Source organism: Cebus imitator, unplaced genomic scaffold (assembly GCF_001604975.1).
Source record: "Cebus imitator isolate Cc_AM_T3 unplaced genomic scaffold, Cebus_imitator-1.0 Scaffold155, whole genome shotgun sequence".
Lineage (NCBI taxonomy): Eukaryota > Metazoa > Chordata > Mammalia > Primates > Cebidae > Cebus > Cebus imitator.
This window is the reverse complement of record NW_016107470.1, coordinates 450,659-478,204: the sequence shown is the minus strand read 5'-3', so window position 1 is coordinate 478,204 and position 27,546 is coordinate 450,659. Positions and strand designations below refer to the sequence as shown.

At 39.3% G+C, this 27,546-nt stretch overlaps 1 protein-coding gene across 1 annotated transcript in view; it reads left to right on the top strand.

Moving 5' to 3' along the window:
* Window positions 1–27,546, top strand: part of DOCK8 (dedicator of cytokinesis 8) — a 246,736-nt gene that overhangs the window by 70,565 nt on the left and 148,625 nt on the right. The window contains exons 3-6 of the mRNA XM_017543412.2: window positions 2,120–2,295; window positions 5,357–5,428; window positions 19,806–19,929; window positions 24,691–24,903. Coding sequence (XP_017398901.1) covers window positions 2,120–2,295; window positions 5,357–5,428; window positions 19,806–19,929; window positions 24,691–24,903 — 585 coding nt within the window. The remainder of the gene's footprint in view (window positions 1–2,119; window positions 2,296–5,356; window positions 5,429–19,805; window positions 19,930–24,690; window positions 24,904–27,546) is intronic.

Below are 27,546 nucleotides of genomic sequence, written 5' to 3'. Positions count from 1 at the left end.
GCGTTATTCACAATAGCAAAGTCATGGAATCAACTTAAATGCACATCAGTTACAGACTGGAGAAAGAAAATGTGATATATACACCATGGAATACTATGCAGCCATAAAAATAATGAAATCATGTCTTTCATGGGAACATGGATGGAGCTGAAGGCTATTATCCTTAGAAAACTAACACAGGAATAGAAAACCAAAAACTGCATGTTCTCACTTAGAAGTGGGAGCTAAATGATGAGAACTTACCAACACAAAGAAAAGAAGAGCAGACACTGGGGTCTACTTGAGGGTGGAGGGTGGGAGGAGGGAGAGGAGCAGAAATGATAAGTATCAGGTACTAGGCTTAATACCTGGGTAATAAAATAATCTGTACAACAAACCTCTGGGACACGAGTTTAGCTATGTAACAGACTTTCACATGTGCCCCCAAGCCTAAAAGCTGAAAAAAGAATCCCAGATGGGAAGTAGGGCACATTTTGCCTCATTTTCAGCTTCATCCTCACTCCCTAACTTACGTCACTCACGTCTCCTCCATCGTCAGGGACAGCAAGAATGGGAGGGGACGGGCCATGCCACATCCATTCTCTAATCTTATTTCCCCCTGCCTCTTCAGCAGCACTTTGTTTCTCCTCTCCAACTTGAAGGCCTTACAGGTATTTGGTTTCAAAGGGATGCAAAACCGGTTTTGTTAGTAATTCCCTCGGATCTGCCCTTGTCTCCCATCAAGGCTGTACAAATAAAGAATCCAAGGTGTTTGTTTTGTTGGCCTGCTGCTGCGGGGTAGAGATAGAGGAAAGTAACTCCCCCCACCCCGCCCCTCCTTTGGCCGATGACTCCAAAGACTCTGCCATAAAAGAACACTTCATAGAGCTGCTATCATTTTTTTTTTTTTTTTTTTTGAGATGGAGTCTTACTCTGTCACCCAGGCTAGAGCGCAGTGGCGCGATCTTGGCTCACTGCAACCTCCTCCTCCCAGGTTCAAGCAATTCTCCTGCCTAAGCCTCCCAAGTAGCTGGGATTACAGACACATGGCACCCCACCCAGCTAATTTTTATATCTTTAGTAGAGACGGGGTTTCACCTTGTTGGTCAGGCAGGTCTTGAACTCCTGACCTCATGATCCACCTACCTCGGCCTCGAAAAGTGCTAGAATTACAGGTGTGAGCCACCACACCCGGCCCGGAGCTGTTATTATTATTATGACACATGTCTACTTGATCTAAGCAGTTCTTTTACTTTCTTAGGGCAGTCATTCTTAAGTCTTTGGATTTCACAGAAGAGAAAATATATTTTAATTGAGGACTGATGAAGGGTTGCCAACTTTTAATTTTATCAACTATAAGAACTATTTTTATAATTGCCATCAATTTCTATCATTTCTTTTATTCCCCCTGTCTTCTACTGTGGAAGGTAAAATTGAAGAGCAAAGAATACCTCTTTCAAAATGAGTAAATTTAGCCATATGAAAAATCAGCAGATTGCCCTGAGTTTGCCTGCGTAGCTGCAGTCCAGTGGAAATTTCTTCCAGACCAGCACCAGTCAAGCCAGTGACATTTAGAAATCACTGCCCTGGAGTGTTTCAGCCACCGAAACACTTGGTGTTTGCTGTCGGCTGTGATTATATATGAAGTACTTTCGGGAACCAATGTGTAGCATAACTTAGGCCAAAAGAAACGCTGTGCCTAAATACTCAGCCAAGGAGCATTGAGTTTGCCTGGATTTCTGGAAAATTGCCTCCATTCCCTACATCACTATATTTGGGTAAACAAAAGATGTCCTCAGAGAGCTTTTGCAGGAGAAATTATAAAAATTCAGCAAAGCTTTGTGATCTCATTTTGGATCTCCTCAGGATTCCTCATCAAGTTGCAATTAAGGAGAGAAAAATTCTGCCTTGGGGTGTGATTTTAATTACTCATCGTGTTATGACTTGACTTTCGGTGCTGCATTTTTTTCCATATCACTACTTCTGTGTTTGACAGCTTCTTCAAAGAGTCACTCTGTTTTACGCCAGGAGCGAAGTACTTACTAACTCAAAGAAGGCAAGGCAAACATCTACGATTGCCTTTGTGCTTTTACCAGAAAACCGGGTGAGAACCTCCTTTTCCTTTTCCCTGCCCCTCCAGCCTCAGTTTTATGACCCTGTGGAGCCGGTGGACTTTGAAGGACTTCTAATGACACACCTGAACACTCTGGATGTGCAGCTTGCCCAGGAGCTCGGGGACCTCACTGATGACGACTTGGATGTGGTGTTCACACCAAAGGAATGTAGGACTTTGCAGCCCTCTTTGCCAGAGGAAGGGTAAATTGTTTTCTTAAATGTAGATGTGATTGTGACTGTCATGTGATTGTTTTCAATAAGCAGGTGGGGGAGATGTCCTAGATCTGAACTAAAAAAAAATTACTCAATCTGTTCAAATGTGTGGGACAACTGTATGATATCATCACCTCAATATAGGTAGGTTTTAAATTAGTTTGGCCAGAGCTTTTGAAAAGCTACATGGAGACCAAGACAGTGCAAGGGATGCAGGGGGACCAGAGGAAATGCTCAGGAGGAGGTTAAAAGGACAGGCTCTGGAGCCAGACCACCTGGCTGCCAGCTCAGTGACCTTGGGTGACCTCCCAAAGCCTCAGTTTCTCCATTTGCAAAAATGTCAAGATTTTTTTTTTTTTTTTTTGAGACGGAGTTTCACTCTTGTTACCCAGGCTGGAGTGCAATGGCCCGATCTCGGCTCACCACAACCTCCGCCTCCTGGGTTCAGGCAATTCTCCTGCCTCAGCCTCCTGAGTAGCTGGGATTACAGGCACACGCCACAATGCCCAGCTGAATTTTTGTATTTTTTAGTAGAGACAGGGTTTCACCATTTTGACCAGGATGGTCTCGATTTTTAATAATTATTATTGAAATGCCTCCATCCAAAAGCATTTTAATTGCTTACAGTTATGAGGCTGGATCAAGTTAGAAACATAAGGTAAACCCATGTTTATTGAGCATCTACTATATTCTGGGTACTGAGATAAAAAGATGAAGAAGGCAAAGTCCCGCGTTTGGAGAAAGTGTCATGCAGTGGTAAAACAGTGGGGAGAGCTCTGTAGAATGAATATGTGAATAGCTAATTAGGGCATGAGTTTCTACAGTTGGTTATTCTATATGTTTATAGGCATGGGCATTAGCTTTTGGTATCAAACTAACTATGGAATTATAGCTAAACGAAACGCCTATTGCTTCTAAAGTTTTTTTAAAAAATGTCTCTTTGGAGGTTTAGGATAAATTTATATTTACATTCGTTTTAAAGGCAAAATTAAGATTCAAATCCTCCTGGACATGTTCAACCTTCTCATCCTCCCCGAAAGGTCTCAGAAAGAAGATCCTGAAACACAGGCCCTGCCCTCATTAATCTGAGATATTCTAGTTCTATTTTGGATTTTTTATTTCATCACAATTTAAGGAGGTTGCATGATAATGAGGTGGTGTTATTGTGAACCTTTGCTCTCTTGTTCAGACAGTTCTCACTCACATAGGAGAACTGACCATATTTTCAGTTATGATGTTTTAAAAATACACACTTCCCAGAAAATAAAAACATTGTCATTTTTGGGAAACATACTCCCCCATTTTTCAGTCCACTTATTTAGGTTTGACCTTAATGTAAGTGACACCTACTAGTCTCATCTTTAGTGAAGAATCATTGAATTTATTCCTTTATGTAAAATGTATAGTTGTTTTCAAATATGGCCAGAATCTTGGGAAAAGCTGTTTAAAATGCTTACAGTAACCAGTCACCCCAGCTCATTCCTGTGGTCTCAGCTACTCGAGAGCCTGAGGCAAGAGGATCACTTGAGCCCAGGAATTTGACTTCAGCCTGGGCAAAATAGCAAGACTCTGTTTCTTAAAAAACGAAAACAAAAACAGTACAATAAATTTAGAGGAAGGAAGAATTTCTTTTGAAATTTGATAAGACAATTTTTTACTTAGCATCAGTTTTTTAGTATACTATTGTCAAAAGAATTTATAGCTAGCTTATCTGTCTGATGACTTTAAGACAACCTCTGCTATTTCAGCTGTTGCCAAAAAGTCTTCTGCATAATTAAATCAGGGGAGGGTATCATCCTCACACCAGGGTGTAAACAATTGCTGACTCCTGTTGAACACCCCGTGCCTAGCCCAGAACTTTCGGTTAAGCTGTAATGGCGTGCTAGTGAAAAATATGGACACCACAGGTGAGCTGCCTGGATTCAAGTCCCTGCTCCAGCACTTCTGTGTGACTTGAAACAAGATCCTTACCGTCTCATTTTTCTTCAAAGTGAGAATAATAGGAATGCCTACCCTATGGTGCTGATTGAGAAATAACTGAATTAATACATATAAAGTAATTGCATCAGTGCGTAGTGCATAGTGAATGCCACTTAAGTGTAAACTATTAATTCATATGTGCACCTTATTATGTGCCAATCTTCTAAGCACTTTGCACGCTAACACATTTAATCTTCATCAAAGCTCTCTACTAAAAGGAGCACTTACTACTCTCATCGCTTTAAGGTGAGAGACTGAGGCACAGAAGGGTTGAGTGACTGGCCCATGGTCACATTGCTATAAAGGATGAAGCTGGGTTTGGGCAGTTAGGACCCAGATACTACATGTGTAACATTTACGATACTTCATCTCATACTAACAGCACATTTCTGTTCTTACCTCCTTTTTGCAAATGAGAAAATTAAGGCTTGTAGCATTTAAACCTGTTTATTTCTGGTACTAAAGCATTTGCAACAATAACAATTGTTATACAATTGTTATTTCTGATTTCAAGACTGTGAAACACTTGAAGAGTATTGCTCCTGGTGCATTTCTTAAGCTGGCACAACAGGAACCGTCTGAATTAATGATCACCAACAAAAGCCAGTGTCTGCAAATTCGTCAAAGCTTAAGACAACTGTTCTTTTTCCTGGCTTTCAAAAAGGAGAACATACGTGTCCTAACAAGGTTACACATGCATAAAAAATATGTCCAAATTACCCTGTCAGAGTTAGGTATTTATACTTATTTTTCTTGTTTTGTATTCAATTACAGCTAGTTCTACCTGTCTTGTGTCAGAATGCCTTCAAGGATAGTTATAATTTAACATGAATCTCTGTAATAAAGAAAACCCACAAAGCAAAAAATGCCAACATGTTTATCTCATCAAAGTAAAAATGTTGATTGCCTCAGGAATACTTTAGACACTTGGAATGACTGGGCAAGAACATCCTAAGCATTCTCACTGATAAGGATTTAAACTCATGTCACATTCCTTGCTTATGATAATGGATTGTTTTGTTGTTTTTACCCAGTAATAACGTGTTTATTTCATTTTCTACCTCATTAGGGTTGAACTGGACCCTCACGTCAGGGACTGTATTCAGACCTACATCCGGGAGTGGCTAATCGTGAACCGGAAGTAAGTTACTTTTTCTCCACTTTTTATAGATAAATGTTAATTTTATATTGTTAGCTTTTTAATATTTCTTGATACTTTCAACAGTTCAACGTTTACAGAAAAATTGCATGGAAAATAGTTCTCATATGCTCCCTCCTCATCCCCACCCCCCCATCACACACACAGTTCCCCTATTATGAACACCTTGTTTTAGTGTGGTACATTTGTTATCATAGCTGAGCCAATATGGATATGTTGTTATTAACTAAAGTGCATCATTTACATTAGTGTTCACTTTTTGTGTTGTATATTCTGTGGGTTTTGACAAATGTGTGATGACATGTTTCTGCCTTTATAGTATCATACAGAATCGTTTCACTGCCCTAAAAATCTCTGTGCTCATCCAGAGAATAATAACCTGTTTATCCTCCCTCCCTGGCAACCACTTTCCTTTTTCACTGTCTCCATAATTTCACCTTGCTCTCAATGTCTTTTTGTGGCTTGATAACTCATTTTTTATCACTGAATAATCTTTCATTGCATGGATGTACCATTGTTCATTTATCCATTCACTTACTGAAAAAGAAAGTTATATTTTAAACATAAAAAATAGACTACAAGCTTGTCCAACCCCTAACCCATGGGCAGCATGCAGCCCAGGATGGCTTTGAATATGGCCAAACACAAATTCGTAAACTTTTCTTAAAACATTATGAGATTTTTTTTTGCGAATTTTTTTTAACTCATTAGCTATTGTTAGTGTTAGTGTATTTTATATTTGGCCTAAGATAATTCTTCTTCCAGTGTGACCCGGGGAAGCCAAAATATTGAACTCCTGGAATGGAGTCTTTTTGTTTTCTTCTCATTCTGATGAATTCTGAAGGGGAAATGAATTAAGTGAATTGAAACCTGGCCTCAGATTCAGAGGTGGCGTTTGAGTTTATGACTAAGAAATAAATTACTTGCTGGCCTTCCAGTAAGGGATTTTTCTCTCTTGGATTAATCAAACCTTCTGTGACATTCTTCTGAGCCTTTTTCTTTCCGTTCCGTGGACCTGGATAGCCCTCTCTCATGAGAAGCATCTATGCACGTTAAAATTCTCAACCTGCGTGGGTGTACGTGTTGAAGAATGAGATGTGGACTGTCTACAGATTAGGGCACACCTCACTAGAGACACATCAGAGAACCTTTGACAAGGCATTGGTAGTTTAAAATTCTGATAGCCTTACTCCTCGTATACCTTAGTAAGAATTACTATTCTATGGGGTAAATGATGAAAGACTTTGGGAATTGGGTTGTATTCAGCTCCTGAAAGGGTGCCATTGAGTTTGTGCTGAGGTTTTCTGGAGTAATGTCAGTATGCACACTATTTTCAGCAGCAGCAGAAGAGAAAGCATTGGTTATTAAAAGTTATTAAGGGAAAGTTAGCTGTTAATCCATCGTCTGTTCTAATATGAATGGAAAACAAAGTTTGCCAGAGAGTCAAATAAAATTATGGTTTGCTGATAATAAATCAAAGATTTCAGAACAAGTCGTTCTCAAGCTTTTAAATGTTATCATTAGAGGTACTTTCTGGACATTAAAGATCTAAAAAAAAATCTGAGAAGGAACAACAAATAGAAATGTTCATTTTGATACATTGGTTTTCAAATTTATTTTCTATTTTGGGCTTGCCCACTTTTTCGTTCCTCATGGCAATTGCAAGCTTCTTGGAGTAGTGTTTTTTCTTTATCTTGAACAAATGTAAAAGAAAAAAAATGACTCTTTGGAATACTTGTAGAAATTTTAGAAATAATTATGGAACAAAAATCACTCAGTTTCATTCTAGACAGATAATCATCACGAACATTTGATGTCTATCCTTTGAATGGTGTTGGTTTTTTTGGTATATGCTTATATGAAAATTAAATCAGATTATAATACCATTTTTATAACATGCATTTTCAGTTTTTACAGTAAAGAGTGATTCTCTCCCTTTGCTATTAAATACGCTTCCTCAATGTAATGATTAATGGTTGTGTAATATATTTATACCAAAATGTATTTAACCAATTTTAATGTTTAGATGATTCCTTACTTTTCAGTGTTGTACTTAAAATGCAACAACATCCTTCTCACTAAAAATTTGTACCTATTTATGACTTTTTTCTTTGGGATAAATTCCTACAAGAGGAATTTCTATGTCAAAGGATATGCACAAATTTAAAGATTTGGAATAATAGATTGAAGATTATGCTGAGCACAGTGGCTCACATTTATAATCTCACTCAGCACTTTGAGAGGTTGAGGAAGGAGGATCACTTGAACCCAGGGGTTCAAGACCAGCCTGGGCAAACAGAGACCCCCATCTCTACAAAAATAAAAATTAACTGGGTGTGATAACATGTACCTGCCCCCCTAGCTACTCAGGAGGCTGAGGCAGGAGGATCACTTGAGCCCAGGAGGTCAAGGCTGTAGTGAGCAATGATTGTACCACTGTACCCCAGCCCAGTCAACAAAGGAAGACCGTCTCAAGAAAATATTGTTAATACTATATGCATGAATCCTCAAGAATATTAGATGTTATAATTTATTAACATTTCCGATTTTATTTGTTAAAAGGTTGTCTTTTATTTTCATTTTCTTTTATTATTAGATTAGGCATCTTTTTTCCATATATTTCTTGGCCATTTTTTATGTTTCCTGGTGCTCTGCATATTCATGAAATTTGTGCATCTCTATTAAGGTATTTGTCTAGTCTGATTTATTTTTATGAGCACTTTATTTGTTAAAGATGTTAACCCTGGTCTATCATGTATTAAAAATACCTTCCACAGTATAGCTTTTGTCTTTTAAAGTTGTTCATAGTTTTTAATATTCTGAATTATTTATATCATTAAATATGAACATTTTTCCTTATGATATTTAATTTTGGCATCATGCTTAAAATTTGATTCACAAACATTATTATTTTGTAACAGTTTGGGGTTAAAGCATAAATTTAGACCATTAGCCACTTGATTGTTGCTTCTGTTCCCTTATGTGCCTCCATTTGTTTTTCTTTTCTATAGAAGCAGTGGTTATCCATATATTAATTCCATGCAAGTTTTTGCATCCCTTTCCCCGTAAAAGAAAGGAATATCTGTTTTAACTTTATGTTTGGCAACATTCTAAGGATAGGGGTTACCGCTGGCCCAGTTCTCTGCAGCCCTGTGTAATGGAGCACTTCCCTTCCCAGAGGTCAGGTAGACAGGGAGAAGTGTAGAACTTCAGAACTCATTGTCAGTTTCTGGCAAGCTTTCTTATAGAAAGGATGCATCTCTTTCTGTCCCTTTGCCTGATTCTCTTGCGCTCTGAGTCTAACACTCTGCCCATGAAAACTACAATTCCTAGCACACACACCTCTCAGGGAGCTTCCGTCTCTGTTTATTTGTGATAGTTTATCTGTGGGGCGAATCCAGTACACAATTGCCGGATACCCTTTATTTCACAGCCTCACATAGTGCATTTTTAGTGCTGATGTTTTCTGTGAGTTGTATCTGTATCATTTTAGAATGATGGTAGAAGGGGAAGGTGGTGATTCATATGAATGAAACCAGGTGGCAGAGGCTGTGATGCCTTCATAGATAAGCCGCTACTCTGAAAAAGGAGAATTCAGATTTCTGTATAGACACTGACTGTTTAGGGACTCGTGGGCAGAAAGGTACACAACATCTTCTTATCTTTATTCAGTGAGTTCCCCTTTGGGGAAACAAAGTATGGTACATCCTTCTCTTTCCAGCCCCATCTGTTCCACAGAGGTCCTGTCCAGATTCAGGTGTTAAATTATCTCTTCATTTGGATGCGTTTCCATTTTTTCTGTCTTCATACGTGGTTTACTGGAAAGTTGGAGGAGGATGCAATAGGGGTTGCTGGCCACTTGTTAATTAGTGATTGATTATTTAGCTCTCCTTTAATTTGGTTATGTGCCAAATAATGTATGACTGTTTTGAAAGAAATCAGGTAATGTGGAAGCGCATTAAGGAAAAGGCAAATCTCATGCCTCACTACTCACCAGCTTCCTACCCTCCCCTTAAGTCACTTGTCACTCCATAAAGCCCAGCTGTGTAGCTTCCAGATCTTTTTCTACCCTCACAAAAAAGATTTGTCTATTTTTCACATAAAGATGTATGTATTAATGTGTATTTATGTATTGCAAACATACATCTTACATATATTTTTAAATAATAACTTTCCATGTCGGAGCTACATCCCATTCTTTTGAAATCCTGCCTAGTATTCAAAGGGTGGAGGAATGTGTCATAAGTTACTGAAACTAAGTGAGCATTTTGGTTGTCTCCATTTTTCATAATTACAAATAATACCAAAACAAACATCTATGCACATTTGCCCCTACACATGAGTGTGAATATTTCTGAGGATAGAAATGAAGCCAGTGTACATGGTATTTTCTGATAAGTACTGCCAAATTCTTCTCCAGAAAAGTTGGGCTATTTCATTCCATTACCAACTGAGCATGAAACTGGTGCATTCCTATATTCTTGCCAGTGCTAGATATTACGTATTCCTCCATTCTTCTTTTAGTTGTTATTTAATCTGGAAGCTATTACACCTACTTTCTGAATACAGCTTCCTATCATCAAGTTTCCTTTCCTTGTATGTTCTAAAGTCCCAGTTACATGTGCACTTAACCATACAACCGTAAGTCCCACTCTTGGGTGTTTACATAAAAACTGTATGCAAATATAGCAGTTAGCAATTTTATTTGTAATTGCCAAACCTGTATAGTAGTTTTATTTCTAATTGTCAAAAACTAGAAACAACCCAGATTATACTCAGTTGGGTAGTAGATAAACAAACTCTGGTAAATCCATGCAATGGAATACTACTCAGCAGTGAGATGGAGCAAACAATTGATATATACAACAACATGGATGACTCTCAGATGCAGTACTCTAAGTGAAAGAAGCTGGACAAAAAAGATAACTGCATGATTCCATTTACGTACCATTCTGGAAAAGATAAGGCGAGGGACAGAAAATGGGTCCGTGGTTGACAGGGTCAGGGAGTGGGGAAGGGACTGACTACAAAAGGACATGGGAATCCTTTATAGCTGGGACTATAATGCCCATGATGTCAAATCTGCCTTGGATCATTAAATTAGAAGAAATCAATTCCATTTATCCCAAGTATTCCCTCCAAGTGAAATACTTTGATTGCATATAATAATAATTCAATAAATATTAGGTATTAGGATATTTATTAAGTAGTACATATGAGAAAACATATTTATGCTAGCATGTTAAAGGAATGAATGCCAAATTCTTCCCATATATTGAATGTGCCATGGAGGGGAGACCTACCTTCCTCTGGGGACCATACTTAATGAAGCCACTTTGCCTTATAAGGACATGTCTTTGTTATCCAGAACTATGTAGTCAAACACTGATTTAGTTAGCTCCTTTATTCCTCAATTATCTCCTTGCTAGTAATACATTTCTCTATAATATCTAGAGATAGACTTTTATGTCCTTGCTAGCTGTGATAATGGCTTTGAATCCCGCTTAGGGGGCAGAGGAGTAGAGTAATGGCCACTTGTGTTCCCTCCCACTCTCATCATTCTATGGGGCATTTGCCACTCAAGTTCTATAATTGAGACATTTAAATCATACAAATAATGCTGCTCATGAAGGATAGAGGAAATTTTTAGATTTCCTTTTAAACCTAACAGAGAAAGATTAAGTTACACAAAAATGTAAAATACATGATCTCCAGTAAATTGGAGGAAATGTATTTTCTTAATTGAAATGTTTGTTACTTAGACTGGGAGATTTATTAAACAATTTTCATTCTATCATTCATGTCTATAGCACCAAATCTGTTGTCCTTGTTCTAAAAACAATAGTACTTTTCTCCCGGTGACTTTTGAAAATGCTTACTGGCTTACTGATTAGCATGGTGCCATGTTTGCTTGCCTATCCCACCTGACATCCACATATTTTGGTAACTTTGTGTGGATTAATATTTGATGACATCCTTTGGGTGATATTAACTATTTTAAGCTTTATTTCCTCTGTCATTTTCTCTAAATGAACCAAAGAGGGATAACTTCAGAATGTTCTCGACACTTGGTAGAGAGTTGAACTCTTAAGTAATTAAACTTGTTTACATACTGTATTTATTCTTGCTGCAGAGACAGTGAAACATTTCGTGAGTGTTTCATGATTAAGGTAATTCTGAAGAAAGGTCGTGTTCAAGGAGAGCTGGGATATCAAGGAATGGGGTATCATCTGTTTTATTACTCCATATTTTACTCCCAGTGAACTGGTAAACAATTAAAATTCAAACACATCAGTGCATATAATTCAGTTACTCCCAAAACACCATAAAAATGTCTCCCTGATCAATAATTGCTTATTATGACATGCATCTGTTGTGCTGGCTGTCAAGGTGCTTAGGTATTTGCTTTCTAAAAGTATGAAAAGCAAGCCCGGCTCATCAGCCTATGCGGTAACAAAGAGCAAACCAGCTGCAGCTATCACAGAGGCACTCTTGACCTGTTGTGCAGAGACTCCCTCCCCACAAATCCGAGCCCACGAAGACTCTCCAGGCTCTGTTATCACACATCAGCCTGGCTCAGATTGGATGCCCTCCTCACACCATATGGTTCTGATTTTCCATGCCAGGCAGCTCTTCTTCAATGGGTGTGTCCTTACCCTGCTTGGGCTTCAACTTCCCATTCTGGACCTCCTCGGCTACTCCCTACCCCAAGGCATGGAGGGCTGCCTTGTTCTGATGCACTTTATGATTTTAGCCCCAAATTGTACAGGAAGGGAAAGGGGAAAGAGGATGTGAAAGGAAAGAGAGGGTAGGGAAGAGGAAAATGAAGAGGAGGAAGACATATTATTTTCTAATCCTAACAATAGGCCCTCAAAATGAGCAACATTTCCCCCTTCATACTAGAGGAAATTGTGACTCAGAGAGACAAAGGCATTTGCCCAAGGTCTCTTAGTACATAAGGAGCCAGCATTTGCACCCAGTTCTTCTGACTCTAGAGCCTGGATTCTGTCAGCTCCACCACACTGCCTTTAAGGAGAATGCTCTCAAAACGTGCTTGGTCTTTGGATTGTCTTCAAATGTGTTAGAATAGTATTTTTAAGAAAAAGAATGCAGATCTCCTGGGAGGCAATAGGTCATGTTCATTTCATGAGACTCATTTTTCTAGCAGTTGGCCTGCTTCCCCATTTTTCTCCTGTCTGCACGTAGGTGCAACAGGAGCTTGCCACTGTTGCCAGGGTGGGGTAACGAGGCTGGGACTCTCTCGTAGCCAGTGGCATTGAGCCAGCAGTCTCACTGCCTACCCAGTGAGGGTTCCTTCTGCAGCCAACACTTCTGGAATGAGTCATCTTGACATGCTTGCCAACCCTTGTCCTCTCCTCCCCAGCCAGGTTTACCCTTGCTGCTGTGAGCGAGCTTTGAGACTTGGAGCTTTTTAAATGGGGAAGTAGATGTTCAATCTAGTATGAGGAAGAGAAGGAAAGTTTGCTGCAGTTTCAGACACACAATCATAGAAGATGCTAGTCATAATGCTTTCCATAGCAAAAACCCTGAAGTCTTAAAGTGTACATATTGTGAACTGAACTTTTAGCACTACTGCCCATTTGTCGTTGACTATGGGGTCTATGTGAAAAACTCCCTAACAAACACTCTAACAAAATGGAAGACAGAAAAGAAAGCAAGCATCATTTGTGTACAATTGCCAAAGAACAATAGCCAAATGAATTTGATGGTCCCAAAAGTTAAGCATCTTTTGAGGAGAAAATTTGATTTTAGGGCCCGGTGGGGTAGCTCATGCCTGTAATCCCAGCACTCTGGGAGGCCGAGGCAGGTGGATCACCTGAGGTCGAGAGTTCAAGACCAGCCTGGCCAATATGACAAAACCCTGTCTCTACTAAAAATACAAAAGTTAGCTGGGCATGGTGGCACATGCCTGTAATCCCAGCTACTTGGAAGGCTGAGACAGGAGAATTGCTTGAACCAGGGAGGCTGAGGTTGCAGTGAGCCAAGATCATGCCACTGTACTCCAGCCTGGGCAAAGGAGCCAGACTCTGTCTAAAAAAAAAAATTGATTCTAATTTTTTCAGATACAGTACATGAACTTTTTATCATAAAATCCTGAACCTGGGGAAAATATCTTAGAATTCACCTTATGTTCTTGCTTCACCCTATGAGGAAACAGAGGCACGGAGAGAAGTAACTTGAGGATAATGGAAACAGGCACGCATCTGTGACTGTGTGTGTGTGTGTGTGTGTGTGTGTGTGTGTGTGTCAGAGAGAGAAAGATGTTCGCTTGTAAGCAAACACTCTTGGAAATAGGTGTATTTTATTAGCTAAAAAGTAATGCTTAAGCTGATATAGTTCTGGTTGCTAAACCTTACACACAAAATGTCCTTAGGTAGCTACTTCCTGATTTTTATTTCTGTGGCCCAAAAAGGTCTCCTTGTAAATCATCATGTCACGTCATATTAAACCTTCAAAATCAATACCGTGTATAGCAGTATTATCTCCATTTTCACTTTCTCTCCAAGCTCTACCCTTTGGAGAAGTCTGCCCCACTCTGTCAAGTGGAATCCTTCCCTCTCCAAACCTACCTCCCTCACTCATTGAACTCCTTTCCACTGACCAGAGAAAGGGATCAAGGAGGGGAAGGAGACCAGCCTTGGTCCATAAGCCTTCAGAAATGTCCTCCTAATCCCCACCTTTTCTTACCCCTGAAAAGGAATTAACATCCCTGGCTCTGTGGAATGGTGTATACTGCCACATCGGTGTTTGAGTCAATCCCCAGAGGAGAGGGGGAGCCTCCCCCATCTTTTTTGCAACCTCTCGTATCTTCCTTTTGCTGTTGCTTCCCCCACTACACTTGGTTTTGTTCTAGCCTACATTTTATTTGAGATTTCTATTTTGTGTTGAACTTGCTTTTTTTCGTATTGAAAAGATGACATTGCCCCAAGAGCCAAAAATAAATGGGAATTGAAAATAAAGTAAAATAAAATAGTAAAATGTACAGGTTCTAAAAAAGGCAAAGGGCAAATACCAAGGTGGGAAATTTGAAGTTTAATTAACTGTTTGTTTTGATGTTAGAGTGAATTAATGTTAAATTCTTTGGTGATTTTTTTTCTGCCTAAAATTGGATTTTTTGAGAAACATGATCGCTGTTCAGTATGTTGTTATTTGGGGTAGCATAATTTTAGGGGATAACTTAATATTTGCATATATTTGTCACCACTTTGGGTTGGTTTTTGTTCCCTGTCCCCCAACCAGGATGTTAGATCACACACACATTTTTTTTTCCTTTGAGCCCTTAGGGAGCGTCCAAAACAGTCATTTTATACAAGAGGAAAGCTTACCCTGTCAGCACACACAGATACATTGTTGCCTAAATTTATACTGGTGAGAGTAACTTTTAAGAAGCTAGCAGGTTGATTAAATCCATGTGAGAACTTCTCTCAAATAACTCTGTTAATGGCCAATCCAGCAATCCTCCCATCCCAGCCCCACAAGTAGCTGAGACTACAGGCATGTGGCACCATACTTGGCTAATTTTTTTGTGCTTTTTGTCGAGATGCGGTTTCACCATGTCACCCAGGCTGGTCTCAAACTCCTGGGCTCAAGCGGTCCTCCACCTTAGCTTCTCTGAGTGCTGGGATTACAGGTGTGAGCCACTGCACCCAGCCTGTATATTTTTCTTGAAATCCTTTTTGAATGTTTAGTCTTATTTCCTTATTCAGAGTACACCTTGTTCATTATTTATTTTTTTCATTTCACCAATTTAGCCTGCCTTTCACCCAGCCCTATCAACATAGGTTTGGGTCAGAGAAATTCAAGTGGCCAAGGGACACTAAAAATGACCCATTATAGTAAATCTTGACTTGAATTAGTCACCATGCTAATCTTATCTGTTTTCTAGGCTATTTCTTGTCTTCTTTTTTTTTTTTTGGCTCAAAATGAACTGTTTGTTTTTAGAACACAGTAAAATCCAGGGAGAGTGTCCTGTTCTTCCTAAAAACGTCACTGGGATATCTTATTCTTTAATTAATTCAGTCAACTAAAATTGGTCGAATATCTCCTCTCTGTGCCAGAGTTATAAACTTTGTATTTGTATAATTGCTAGTAGCTCTTTTAATTTCTTATTATATCTAGCTGGCATTTGATCTGCCTAATACCTCCCAATCTCACCTCATGTCCCTTTAGCAGCTTGGTGGTTTTTCAATTAGTGCAGGAAATCAAACGAAATGGTATGTGGCCTGGAGAAACTAGAAGAACAAGAGCAAACCAACCCCAAAGCCTGCAGAAGAAAAGAAATAAAATCAGAGCTGAAAGAGATATGAAATCCATACAAAAGATCAATGAAACCAAAAGTTTGTTATTCAAAAGAATAAACAAAGTTGATAGACCATTAGCTAGATTAATAAAGAAAATGAGAGAGAAGATCCAAATAAGCACAATCAGACATGACAAAAATGACACTATAACTGATGCATCAGAAATATAAAAAATCCTCAGAGACTGTTATAAATACCTCTATGCACACAAACTAGAAAACCTAGAAGAAATGGATAGATTCCTGGAAACACACAAGCCCCAAGATTAAAGCAGGAAGAAACTGAAATCTTGAACCGACCGATAATGAGTTCTGATATTGAATCAGTAATAGAAGATCTACACAAAAAAGTCCTTGATCAGATGGATTCACAGTCAAATTATACTAGACATACAAAGAAGAGCTAGTACCAATCCTACTGAAATTATTTTAAAAGTTCAAGGAGGAGGGACTACTCCCTAACTCACTCTACAAAGCCAGCATCATTCCGATACCAAAACCTCACAGAGACACAGCAGAGAAGAAAACTTCAGGCCAATATCCCTGATGAACATCAACATAAAAATCCTCAACAAAATACTGGCAAACCAAATCCAGCACCACATTGAAAAGTTAATTCATCACAAACAAGTAGGCTTTATTCCTGGGATGTGAGGTTGGTTCACCATATACAAATCAATAAATGTGATTCATCACATAAACAATTAAAAACCACAGGATAATCTCAATAGGCACAGAAAAGGCTTTTGACACAATTCAACATCTCTTCATATTAAAAACTCTCAACAAATTAGGCATTGAAGAAATGTACCTCAAAATAATAAGAGCCATCTATTATCCATCTATCCACAGCCAACAACCCTATTTAAAAATGGGCAAAATCTGGAAGCATTCCTCTTGAGAACAGGACCAAAACAAGGATGCCTACTCCCACCACTCCTGTCAACATAGTATTGGAAGTGCTAGCCAGAGAAATCAGGCAAGAAAAAGAAATAAAAGATGTCCCAATAGGAAGAGAGGAAGTCAAACTAGCTCTGTCATAGTGCAGGCAATCTAATTCTGTACCCAGAAAACACCACAGACGCTGCTAAAAGGCTCCTAGAGCTGATAAACAACTTCAGTAAAGTTTCAGGATACAAAATCAATGTACAAAATTTAGTAACATTTCAACACACCAGTAATGTCTAACTTGAGAGAAAAATCAAGAATGTAATTCCATTTATAATAGCCACAAAAAGAATAAAATACCTAGGAATACAGCTAATCAAGGAGGTGAAAAATGTCTACAATGAGAATTATGAAACACACTAAAAGAGACCATAGATGACACAAACAAATGGACAAATTTTCCATGCTCATGGATAGGAAGAATCAATATTATTAAAATGGTCATAGTGCCCAAAGAGATTTATAGATTCACTGCTGTTCCTATCTAACTACCAACATCATTTTTTTTCACAGAATTAGAAAAAAACTATTCTAAAATTCATGTGGAACCAAAAAACCTGAGTAACCAAAAAAATCCTAAGCAAAAAGAACAAAGCCAGTGGCCTCACACTATCTGACTTCATGCTGCACTACAAGGCTGCAATAACCAACACGGCATAGTCCAGGCACCAAAACAGACACATAGACCAATAGAACAAGATACAGAACCAGAAATGAAGCTGCATACTTACACCCATCTGATCTTTGATGAAGTTGACAATAACAAACCATGAGAAAAGGTCTCCCTATTCAATAAATGGTGCTGGATGACTGGCTAGTTACAGATAGGAGATTGATACTGGACCCCTCCCTCTCTCATATACAAACATTAACTCAAGACAGGTGAAGGACCTAAATGTAAGACCTAAAACTATAAAAATCCTAGAGAAAAAAACTAGGAAATACTATTCTGGACATTGGCCTTGGCAAAGAATTTATGAATAAGTCCCCATAAGCAATTGCAACAAAAATAAAAATTGACAAGTAGGACCTAAAGAAACTACAGAGTTTCTGCACAGCAGAAGAAACTATCAGCAGAGTAAACTGACAACCTACTGAATAGGAGAAAATATTCACAAACTATACATCTGAAAAATGTCTAATATCCAGAATCTATAAGGAACTAGAACAATTCAAGCAAAAACAAACCAACCCATTTAAAAATGGGCAAAGGACATGAACAGATATTTCTCAAAAGAAGACATACATGTGGCCAACAAATATATGAAAAAATGCTCAACATCACTAATCATTAGATAAATACAAATCAAAACCACAATGCAATACCAACTCACACCAGTAAGAATGGTTATTATTGAAGTAAAAAAATAGGCTGGGCATGGTAGCTTACGCTTATAATTCCAGCATTTGGGGAGGCTGAGGCAGGAGGATTATTTGAAGCCAGCATGTTGAGACCAGCTTGTGCAATGGAGGAAGACAGTGTCTCTACAAAAAATCAAAATAAATGGAAAAAAAATTAGCTGGGCATGGTGGCATGCACCTATAGTCTCACCTACTGAGAGGCTGAGTTGCAAAGATTGCTTGAGCGCAGGAGTTCAAGGCTGCAGTGAGCTATAATCACACCACTGCACTCCATCCTGGGTAGCAGAATGAGACCCTGTCTTTAAAAAAAAAAAAAAACTAACATGGAAATTCGTTCAGTCACCATGAAATCACATTTCTGATTTCTTTCAGAAATCAGTGTCAAGATTTCTGAAAGAACTTAAAGCAGAACTGCCATTCAACCCAGCTATCTGGCTACTGGGTCTAAACCAAAGGAAAATAAATTATTCTACAAAAAAGACACATGCACCCATATGTTCATCACAGCACAATTCACAATAGCAAAGACATAGAATCAACCTAGATGCCCATCTTGATCAGTGGACTAGATAAAGAAAAATGGGGTACATATACACCATGGAGTACTACACAGCCATAAAAAAGAACAAAATGATTCTTTTTTGCAGCAACATGGATGCAGCTGGAGGCCATTATCCTAAGTGAATTAACACAGGAACAGAAAACCAAATACTACATGCTTTTATTGATAAGTGGGAGCTAAACAATGGGTAAATGTGGACATAAAGATAACACAGTAGACACTGGGACTACTAGAAAAGTGAGGATGGAAGCAGGTGTGAGTTGAAAAACTGCCCTTTGGGTACTATGCTCACTACGTGGGTGACATCAACATCATTCATACATCAAACCTCAGTGACAAGCTATTTACTCACGTAATGAATTTGCACATGTACCCCCTGAACCTAAAATAAAAGCGGGAAAAAAATAAAAGATAAAATATCCTGTATCCTCAACTGAAATTAAAATGGTGCGTGTTTGTGCACTTGACTTTGCAGCATGTTTTCCAAAGATGTGTTTGAGTCATAAAAATGGGAAATATACATGTTGGTTTCTCTAGTCATCACTCGACAACTTACATGTTTTTCCTTTCTTCTGATGGCCTCATTTCTTCAGTGATAGGGCTAGACATTCTATTTTAAACTCTTTCCATAGCTGCACATTTTCAACACAATTTTAGCAAAGTTCATAAAGTGGAGATTGTTTACAAAGATAAATCATTTATTTTTATTTTTTCTTAACCATGTCCCGCCTGCTTTATTCATTATTAAGAACATTGATGTGAAGATTAAATGGTTTTCTCTATTTTTATCTTCAAACGATTTCTGTTTGCTGCTTCTGCACGTTGCTAGATTTATTCCAGCCACTTAACACTAGGGTCATGGTTTAGCTTCAGCTTGGAGCCAAATGCCCCACAGCTGAAATGACCACACCTCTGAAGTGGCATTTTCCCAGGCCATGCCTCCCTTTAATAATGAGCCAGCCAGGGGGTGAGTTTGTATCTCATTACAACAGAGCCTTGTATTAGGCCTGGTGCATAATTAAAGTGAGCAATTACAATGGGTTCCCTCTTTGAAAGCTCTCTCAGCACCATGTCTACAATTTAAGCCATTATTTTTATTTTTAATCTAATGGTTTGCCTCTCTTTCTCCCTCTTTCTTTCTCCAAATTAAATACCAACCATAAAAGAAATCAAGGAAGTCCAGAAATTTGTGGCTTTAAAAAGACTGGATCTCGAAAAGATTTTCACAAGACGCTTCCGAAGCAGACGTTTGAGTCGGAAAGCTTGGAGTGCAGTGAACCCGATGCTCAGGTATTTCCTATCAACAAACATGGTTACCAGGTTACTGGACTGCTTGGCCCAGGGCATGCTGTCAATTTTACAAACTAGAATAAAGGGTGGACTCACAGAAAGTTTGAGTAGGAGGAACTTTACCATCTAAGTCGGTGATTTTTTTTTTCCAAACTTGTTTGTTGCCACAGAAATTGGTGTTCAAATGAAAACCCCGAAACCCAATGATTAAAACAGAAAAAAGTGGAAAAGCTCCAACTAGGGGACAGAGATACATTGGGCCCATCCCTAGAACAATTTCTGCAGAGACTGTGGTGCCCCTAAAGCAAACTACAGAGTAATTAAAAGCTCCACACTGTGGCCAGATCCCCTGCATTCTCCTAATGATTCTACCATGTACTAACTCTAACTTCAGGCAGGACCATTAAACTATTGGGCACATTTTCCTGCCCTGGGAAACAAGGATGATAATACTAACTCATGAGGTTATTTGAGTATTAAATTAATTAATATGCATAAAGAATTAGAATAATGCCAACTACATATACTTAGTGCCTAGTAAATGCTGGCACTGTTACTGTTGTCATTCTTCTTATAAAGTGATTACAGTTTAAAATTCATGTTGTGAAACGACCTTTTTTTTTTTTTTTTTTTTTTTTTTTTTTTTTTTTTTTTTTTTTTTTCTCTTTTGAGACAGAGTCTTTCTCTGTCACCAGGCTGGAGTGGTACCATCTCGGCTCACTGCAACCTCTGCTTCCCAGGTTCAAGTGATTCTCCTGCTTCAGCTTCCCAGTAGCTGGGACTACAGGCACGTGCCACCACGCCTGGCTAATTTTTTGCATTTTTAGTAGAGAAGGGGTTTCACCATGTTAGCCAGGATGGTCTCAATTTCCTGACCTCGTGGTCTGCCTGTCTCAGCCTACCAAAGTGCTAGGATTACAGGTGTGAGCCACCACGCCTGGCCGTGAAATGAACTTTTAACACTATTCTGTAACTAATTTTTTAAACGTGTGGGGTCATGTGAAGAACCCCAGCAAACACTCTAACAAATAGAAGACAGAAAGAAGGAAATTCTTCCTTTGCATAAGACAGCCGAAGAACAATAGCCAAATAAATTTCAAGTTTCCAACAGTTAAGCTCTATACACATGCATTCACAGAAACATTATTCCTAGTAGCCAAAAGGTAGAAGCAACCCAAGTGCCCATCCGTAATGAATAGATAAAGAAAATGTGGTTGCCAGGGGCTGGGGGAGAGAGGAATGGGAAGTTATTGTTTAGTGGGGAGAGTTTCAGCTTTCCAAGATGAACAACATTATGGAGATGGATGCTGGTGATGGCTGTACTGCAAAGTCAATATGTTTAGCACTACTGACTGTCCAACCTGCCCATTTTATCGGTGAGAAAAATAAAATTGAGAAGAAAAAATGTTGTGTTCAAGTTTGCACAGAACTTCATGTAAACTAATACAGTTTTCAGCTTCCACATGTCTTCATAGTACCATAGTACAGGAATCTCACCATGCTGGAAATGACTAGAGGTTTTAAAATCATACTTATTTTTCAGACAAGGTGGTCCCCCCTAAAGCCAAGCCAACTACTTACTTGGAGCTCCACAGTGGAATCAGCCATAATTTCCAGCACTAAATATGACAAACTTACTAAAGGATAGAATACCTGGATGCTCTGCTGTATGGGAGATTTAAGGGATTTTTTTAAATCAGTAATTTTGACTAAATTCCATCTTCACCCTACGTGATGACCAACTAAATTGTTTCTCTTATTAGACAGAAGGTATAGTAGGTATTTCAACAGAAGAAATTTAACACAGGGAATTGATTAAGCAGATTTTAGAGGTCTAAGAGAACCAAAAGGGAAAAATTGAGGCTATACTAAAATCATCATTATAGAAAACAGCACGCCACTCTGGGGCTGGGTTATACAGCAGTGGGTCTCCACTTTAGCGTCATCAGAATCCCCCGGAGGGTTTGTTCAAACATGGGTTGCTTGGCCCTGTCTGCTGGAATTTCTGATTCAGTAGGTCTGGAGGGTGAACCTGATACCTTCTAATCAGCATTTCCTAAGTGATGCTGATGCTGCTGGTCCCAGGACCACAATTTGAGGACCACGTGTCTAGGGGAAGAATTTGGAGTTGTCAGAATGTAGAAACTCAGAAGAGGGGCCTGGGAGCCAGGACTGACATCCCTGAGAAGAAGGCGCCACCCAGGCAGTGGTGTTATCTCAGGATCTCAGAGGGAAAGACCTCGTGGAATCTGGACTTGTTCCTCACAGGAGGAGGAATTGCCCAGCTGGTGTTGGTACCTACAAGGAAGTAAGATAAGGGTGATTCTGGAAGTGCCAAAAGAACCTGAAGGCTAGAACCAACTGTCACTAAGAAGGTGGGAGGACCAGCAACAGGAAGGAGCCAGGACCTTTGCCCTCCTCAAGCCATCTGGTAACCCTGTAGCGCCCCCATTGACAGAACCTAAAGGGACAAAAAACCGGAAATATAATTTGCTGACCCAGTATCAAAGAACAAAACATAAAAGGGTGAATTTGGAGCCCAGAGACAATAGATGAAGACCAGCATACGCACAAAGCACACACTTTCCTACAGCATACTAACAGAGCACTCAAGTCACTATCTGTATTTAAGAGCCAAGTTGACCATACGATCCAGAGGAAAGGATACCACGGTATCAAAGAGACATCTGCACCCCTATGTTTATTGCAGCACTATTCACAGTAGCCAAGACATGGACTCAACCAAAGTATCCATCAACAGAAGACTGGAGAAAGAAAATGCGATATACATATATACACACACAATAAAATACTATTCAGCCATAAAAAATGAAATCCTGTCCTTTGCATCAGCATGGATGAGCCTGGACAATGTTAAGTGAAATAAGCCAAGCACAGTAAGACAAATACTGTAAGATCTCACTTATATGTGGAAGATAAATAAGTTGATCTCATAGAAGTAGAGGGTAGAATAGTGGTAACTAGAGGCTGAGAAGGGCGGATGGAGAGGAGAATAGAAAGGTTGGTTAATGGTTACAAAATTATAGCTAGATAGGAGGAATAAGTTCTAGTGTTCTATAGTACTGTAAAGTGACTAGAGTTAATAATAATTTATTCTGTATTTCCAAATAACTAGAAGAAAGGATTTTGAATGATCCTAACACAAAGAAATGATCATTGTTTGAGGTATGGATATGCTAATTACCCTGATTTGATAATTGCACATTGTACACAGGTATCAAAATATTACACCCCATAATAGGTACAACCATTATGTGTCTATTAATTTTTTCTTTTTTTGAGGTAGAGTTTCACTCTTGTTGTCCAGGCTGGAGTGTAGTGGCATGACCTTGGGTCACTGCAACCTCCACCTCCTGGGTTCAAGCAATTCTCCTGCCTCAGCCTCCCAAGTAGCTGGGATTACAGGAATCAGCCACCATCATGCCTGGCTAATTTTTGTATTTTCAGTAGAGATGGGTTTTCACCATGTTGGCCAGGCTGGCCTCGAACCCTTGACCTCAGGTGATCCACCCACCTCAGCCTCCCAAAGTGCTGGATTTCAGGCATGAGCCCAACATTTTAAAAATAGTGCATTATTACAGAAGCTAGATGTGCACTTTAAATTATGAGAAAGTTAGTGTGGCAGACAGATTCTGTGGTTGCCCCATCATCTGGACCTGTGACATTCACACCTTTGTGATGTTCATCCCTGACTGAGTGGGACCTGGGACTTGCTTCTATCAAAACAATATGGCAAAGAGTGATAGGCTGTCACTTGTGATCTTATTATGTAGCAACCAAAATGGATTAAAGACTTAAATGTGGCTGGGCACAATGGCTCATGCCTGTAATCCTAGCACTTTGGGAGGCTGAGGCAGGCAGATCACCTGAGGTCAGGAGTTTGAGACCAACCTGGCCAATATGGTGAAACCCCATCTCTACTAAAAATACAAAAATTAGCCAGATGTGGTGGCAGGCCCCTGTAGTCCCAGCTACTTGGGAGGCTGAGGCAGGAGAATCACTTGAACCCCAGAGCCGGAGGTTGTAGTGAGCTGAGATAGCGCCACTGTACCCAATCCTGGGTGTTGCAGCAAGACTGCCAAAAAAAAAAAAAAAGTAATCATACCTCACTGCACCTTTGACATCCTAGACTGGGCTCAAGCAGTCTTCCTACCTAAGCCTTCCAAGTAGCTAAGACTATGGGTGCATGTCACCATACCTGGCTAAGTTTTGCTTTTTTTCTCTTCGTGAGAGTCTCATTGTGTTGCCCAGGCTAGTCTTGAACTCCTGACCTCAAGCAGCCCTCCCACCTTGTCCACCCAAAGTACTAGGATTACACGTATAAGCCACTGCTCCTGGCCCAGTCTCCTTTTTATTACGCCTTTTTCCAGCTCTGTTTTGCTCTAGTGTGAGACATGAGCATGGTTCATTAAGAGGCTTTGCCCTCAGCCCTAGGAAAGAACAAGCTGACCACTGAAAGGAACATAGTGCTGTTTTTAGTCCTTTCCTCAGGACTGGTTTGTCTGCATATGATGAGTAACTACCTGTTTCCAAGTGAGAAGAAGACATTTAATTTTAGAATAGTCCAGCCAGGAAGCTAAGATGCCATTCTTGTAAAACCCCCAGTTTCTTCAGAAAACTTGAGGATTGCCTGAGATTCTGTAGTCCCAAATTGGAGCAGTCTTGAGACATCCCAGATTCTTTAGTTCTCATTTTAGACTTGCTGTCTCTCTCACAAAGACCCACTGTTTTCTCTCACAGACGGGCCCCCGCCACTTAAACGTGCTGTGCGATGTGTCTGGGAAAGGCCCCCTCACTGCCTGTGACTTTGACCTCCGCAGCCTGCAGCCTGACCAGCGGCTAGAAAACCTCCTGCAGCAAGTAAGTGCCGAGGACTTTGAGAAGCAGAATGAGGAGGCCCGGAGGACCAATCGGCAGGCCGAGCTCTTTGCCCTTTACCCATCAGTGGATGAGGTGGGTACCACTGTCTGCATCCTGGAGAATCTCAGTGAAGTCTCAGAGTCACGTGGATGATTGTGGTGTTCATTATTACTGTATAGCAGCCCATGATATCAGGGCTCACGTGTATGATTTCTGGGGCCGTGTTTTTCACTCAGGTAAGCCCAGGTGCCATAGCAGAACCAATATTGATTATCGTACAGTTGGGATTCTGATAATAATAACTACTAGAATTGTCATAGCACTTTACACAATATATTCACTGAGAGCACCTCATTGAATCCCCAGATGTTTCAAGGGTCTGCATGTAGTAATCACACCTAGCAAGTCAAACCATTCTATTATTTGAGGGTATGGGTGGCAACAAATCCATTGAGACATACATTACTTAAACTTTGATGTTGTTGAATGCTTTGTTACTTCCTTTTAATGGTCTCTATGAGCAACCAGAGAGACCTGCTTTGAAGACATTTCGGGCTAAGATGATCGCAGCCCATGCTCCCAAAATGTGGGACTTCGGGATCTTGATTGTTTACTTCTTCGTTGGCACTGACCCACAACAATAGGATAATGTAGACTTTGCCTGTGATCACTGCCTGGGGCACTTTGGATGAAATGAGAAATGACCCTTGTTTAAGCCTGTGTCCGTTTGAACTCCTCATACTTTATGGGAGGCACTCAGTTTTGCCCTCTGCATGTGAGGTTATCTACACTTCTGGGTCTTGCCAGAACAGATTACCACTATATCTCTGCTGTCCAAATTTTATAAAAGGTTCAGTTGCAAGAAACAAGATTTGGGGAAACTTTGCATAAAAGATATTCTATCCATCCATGCCTCTAAATAATTGAAATTCGATCCTTGGAATAAGCAAGACCATCAGAGAGCCTGATACCCCTGCCCTTCTGGACTGTGTTAGCTAACGTGCCCTTCAGTGAACTCACCACTGTCAGCAAGGAGGACAATAAAGGAAACAGCAGTCATGAGATAGCATATCACGTCCACATGGAAATAGTGTTGTTGACATTGACCTACTCACCACCTAGCACCTTCCTCTTTGAGGATCTAAAGGGCAATTCAAGTCTTCAGACAAAGAAGAAGGGTACTTCTGCTGAGATAATAAGAGCACTTAGAGATTGTGCTCATTTTATAACTAACTATCTTAAATTCTTTACTCAGAGCAAATTTCTGTCCACCTTCACCAAATGGGGCAGCTTACTGATTGGTGTCCTGAATTTATATATTCCAGCTTTCTTTTCTTATCCCAAGCACCGTGGTTTCCTCATCTATTTTTATTTGATTTACAGTTTTCATCAGCAGCTTCAAATGCTCTTCTGAATGAGGCACATTATAAAAATAAATCATCCCACTTATATATGGAATCGAAAAAAGTAGATTTCGTAGAAACAGAGTAGAAAAGTGGTTACCAAGGGCAGCAGAGAGAGGGAGAAGATGTTGATCAAAATCTACAAAGTCTCAGACTGGAGGAATATGTTTTAATGACCTATTGCACTGTATAGTGACCAGAGTTAATAATAATGTGTTGTATATTTCAAAACTGCTTCAAAAAAGATTTTTAATATTCTTACCACACACACGCAAAAGGTAAGTTGGTGAGGTGATAGATATATTAATTAGCTTGATTTAATCTTTCTACAATGTATATATAGATCAAAACATTATTTAAACTTTGTACAATGTGTACACTGATCAAAACATTACACTGTACCCCATAAATGTACACAATTACTATTTGTCAATTAAAAACTAAATTAATAAAGTATGAATAATGTGAGCAATATCATCACCTCTATTATTAGAAAGCAAGAATTAGGTTAAAGAGCTTTTTCAAGACTCAACAGATAAATTAAATTATAAAATGGGGCCCTGACCCATTAGCTCCAGAATTCATGTTTGCTTGTTTATGTATCTACATACCTATGACTACCTGGTATGCTAGCACACATAACTGAAATCCAAATATGATAATTTTAAATATCATATAACTTTTCAGTTTCCATCCACAACATTAAGACTTTTCTCCAGATCTGTCAAGATACATTAAATCAGACTCATTTGGCCTTTACTTTCCCCCCTCTTCCTCTCAGTTCTTCGTTGGAGATGCCAACATGTAATACAGGGACCCAAAGTGGATGCCAGAAGAGAGAGAACAATTAAAGGATGCAGAGAATATGTCCAGTGAGACATTTGCTTGTCAGTGTCTCCCTGGTGGTACTAGATGGGAGAATGTCCCATCTAAATTGATTGAAAGAATGAAACATAGCCTGGTGTTAGAGGAACTTTGTTTTATGATCTTTGAAACCCTGCAGACACTCTGTTGGGACTGAAAGTTATAATCTAGCAGCAGGCCTAATGGGGCCCACTTTTATTGAGTAGAGAGAAGTGCTTTGTAATTGAGTGTACTAGTTTTTTTTTAAATTGGCCTGTCTAAAATGCTTGAGAGCCTCTATACCAGCCCTTTAATATTTTGAAGCTTGTACTTATAATTTGTACTTTCTCCTAAGAAAGTTCTGTGGAAGAAAGGTAAATTTCTACCTACTCTGAAATGATTACAAATACTGTTTTTTTAAATGATACAATCAGATTTTTAAACATTATCCTTACTTGATTTTCCTGTAAGGAAAGTTAGAAGAGAGGTA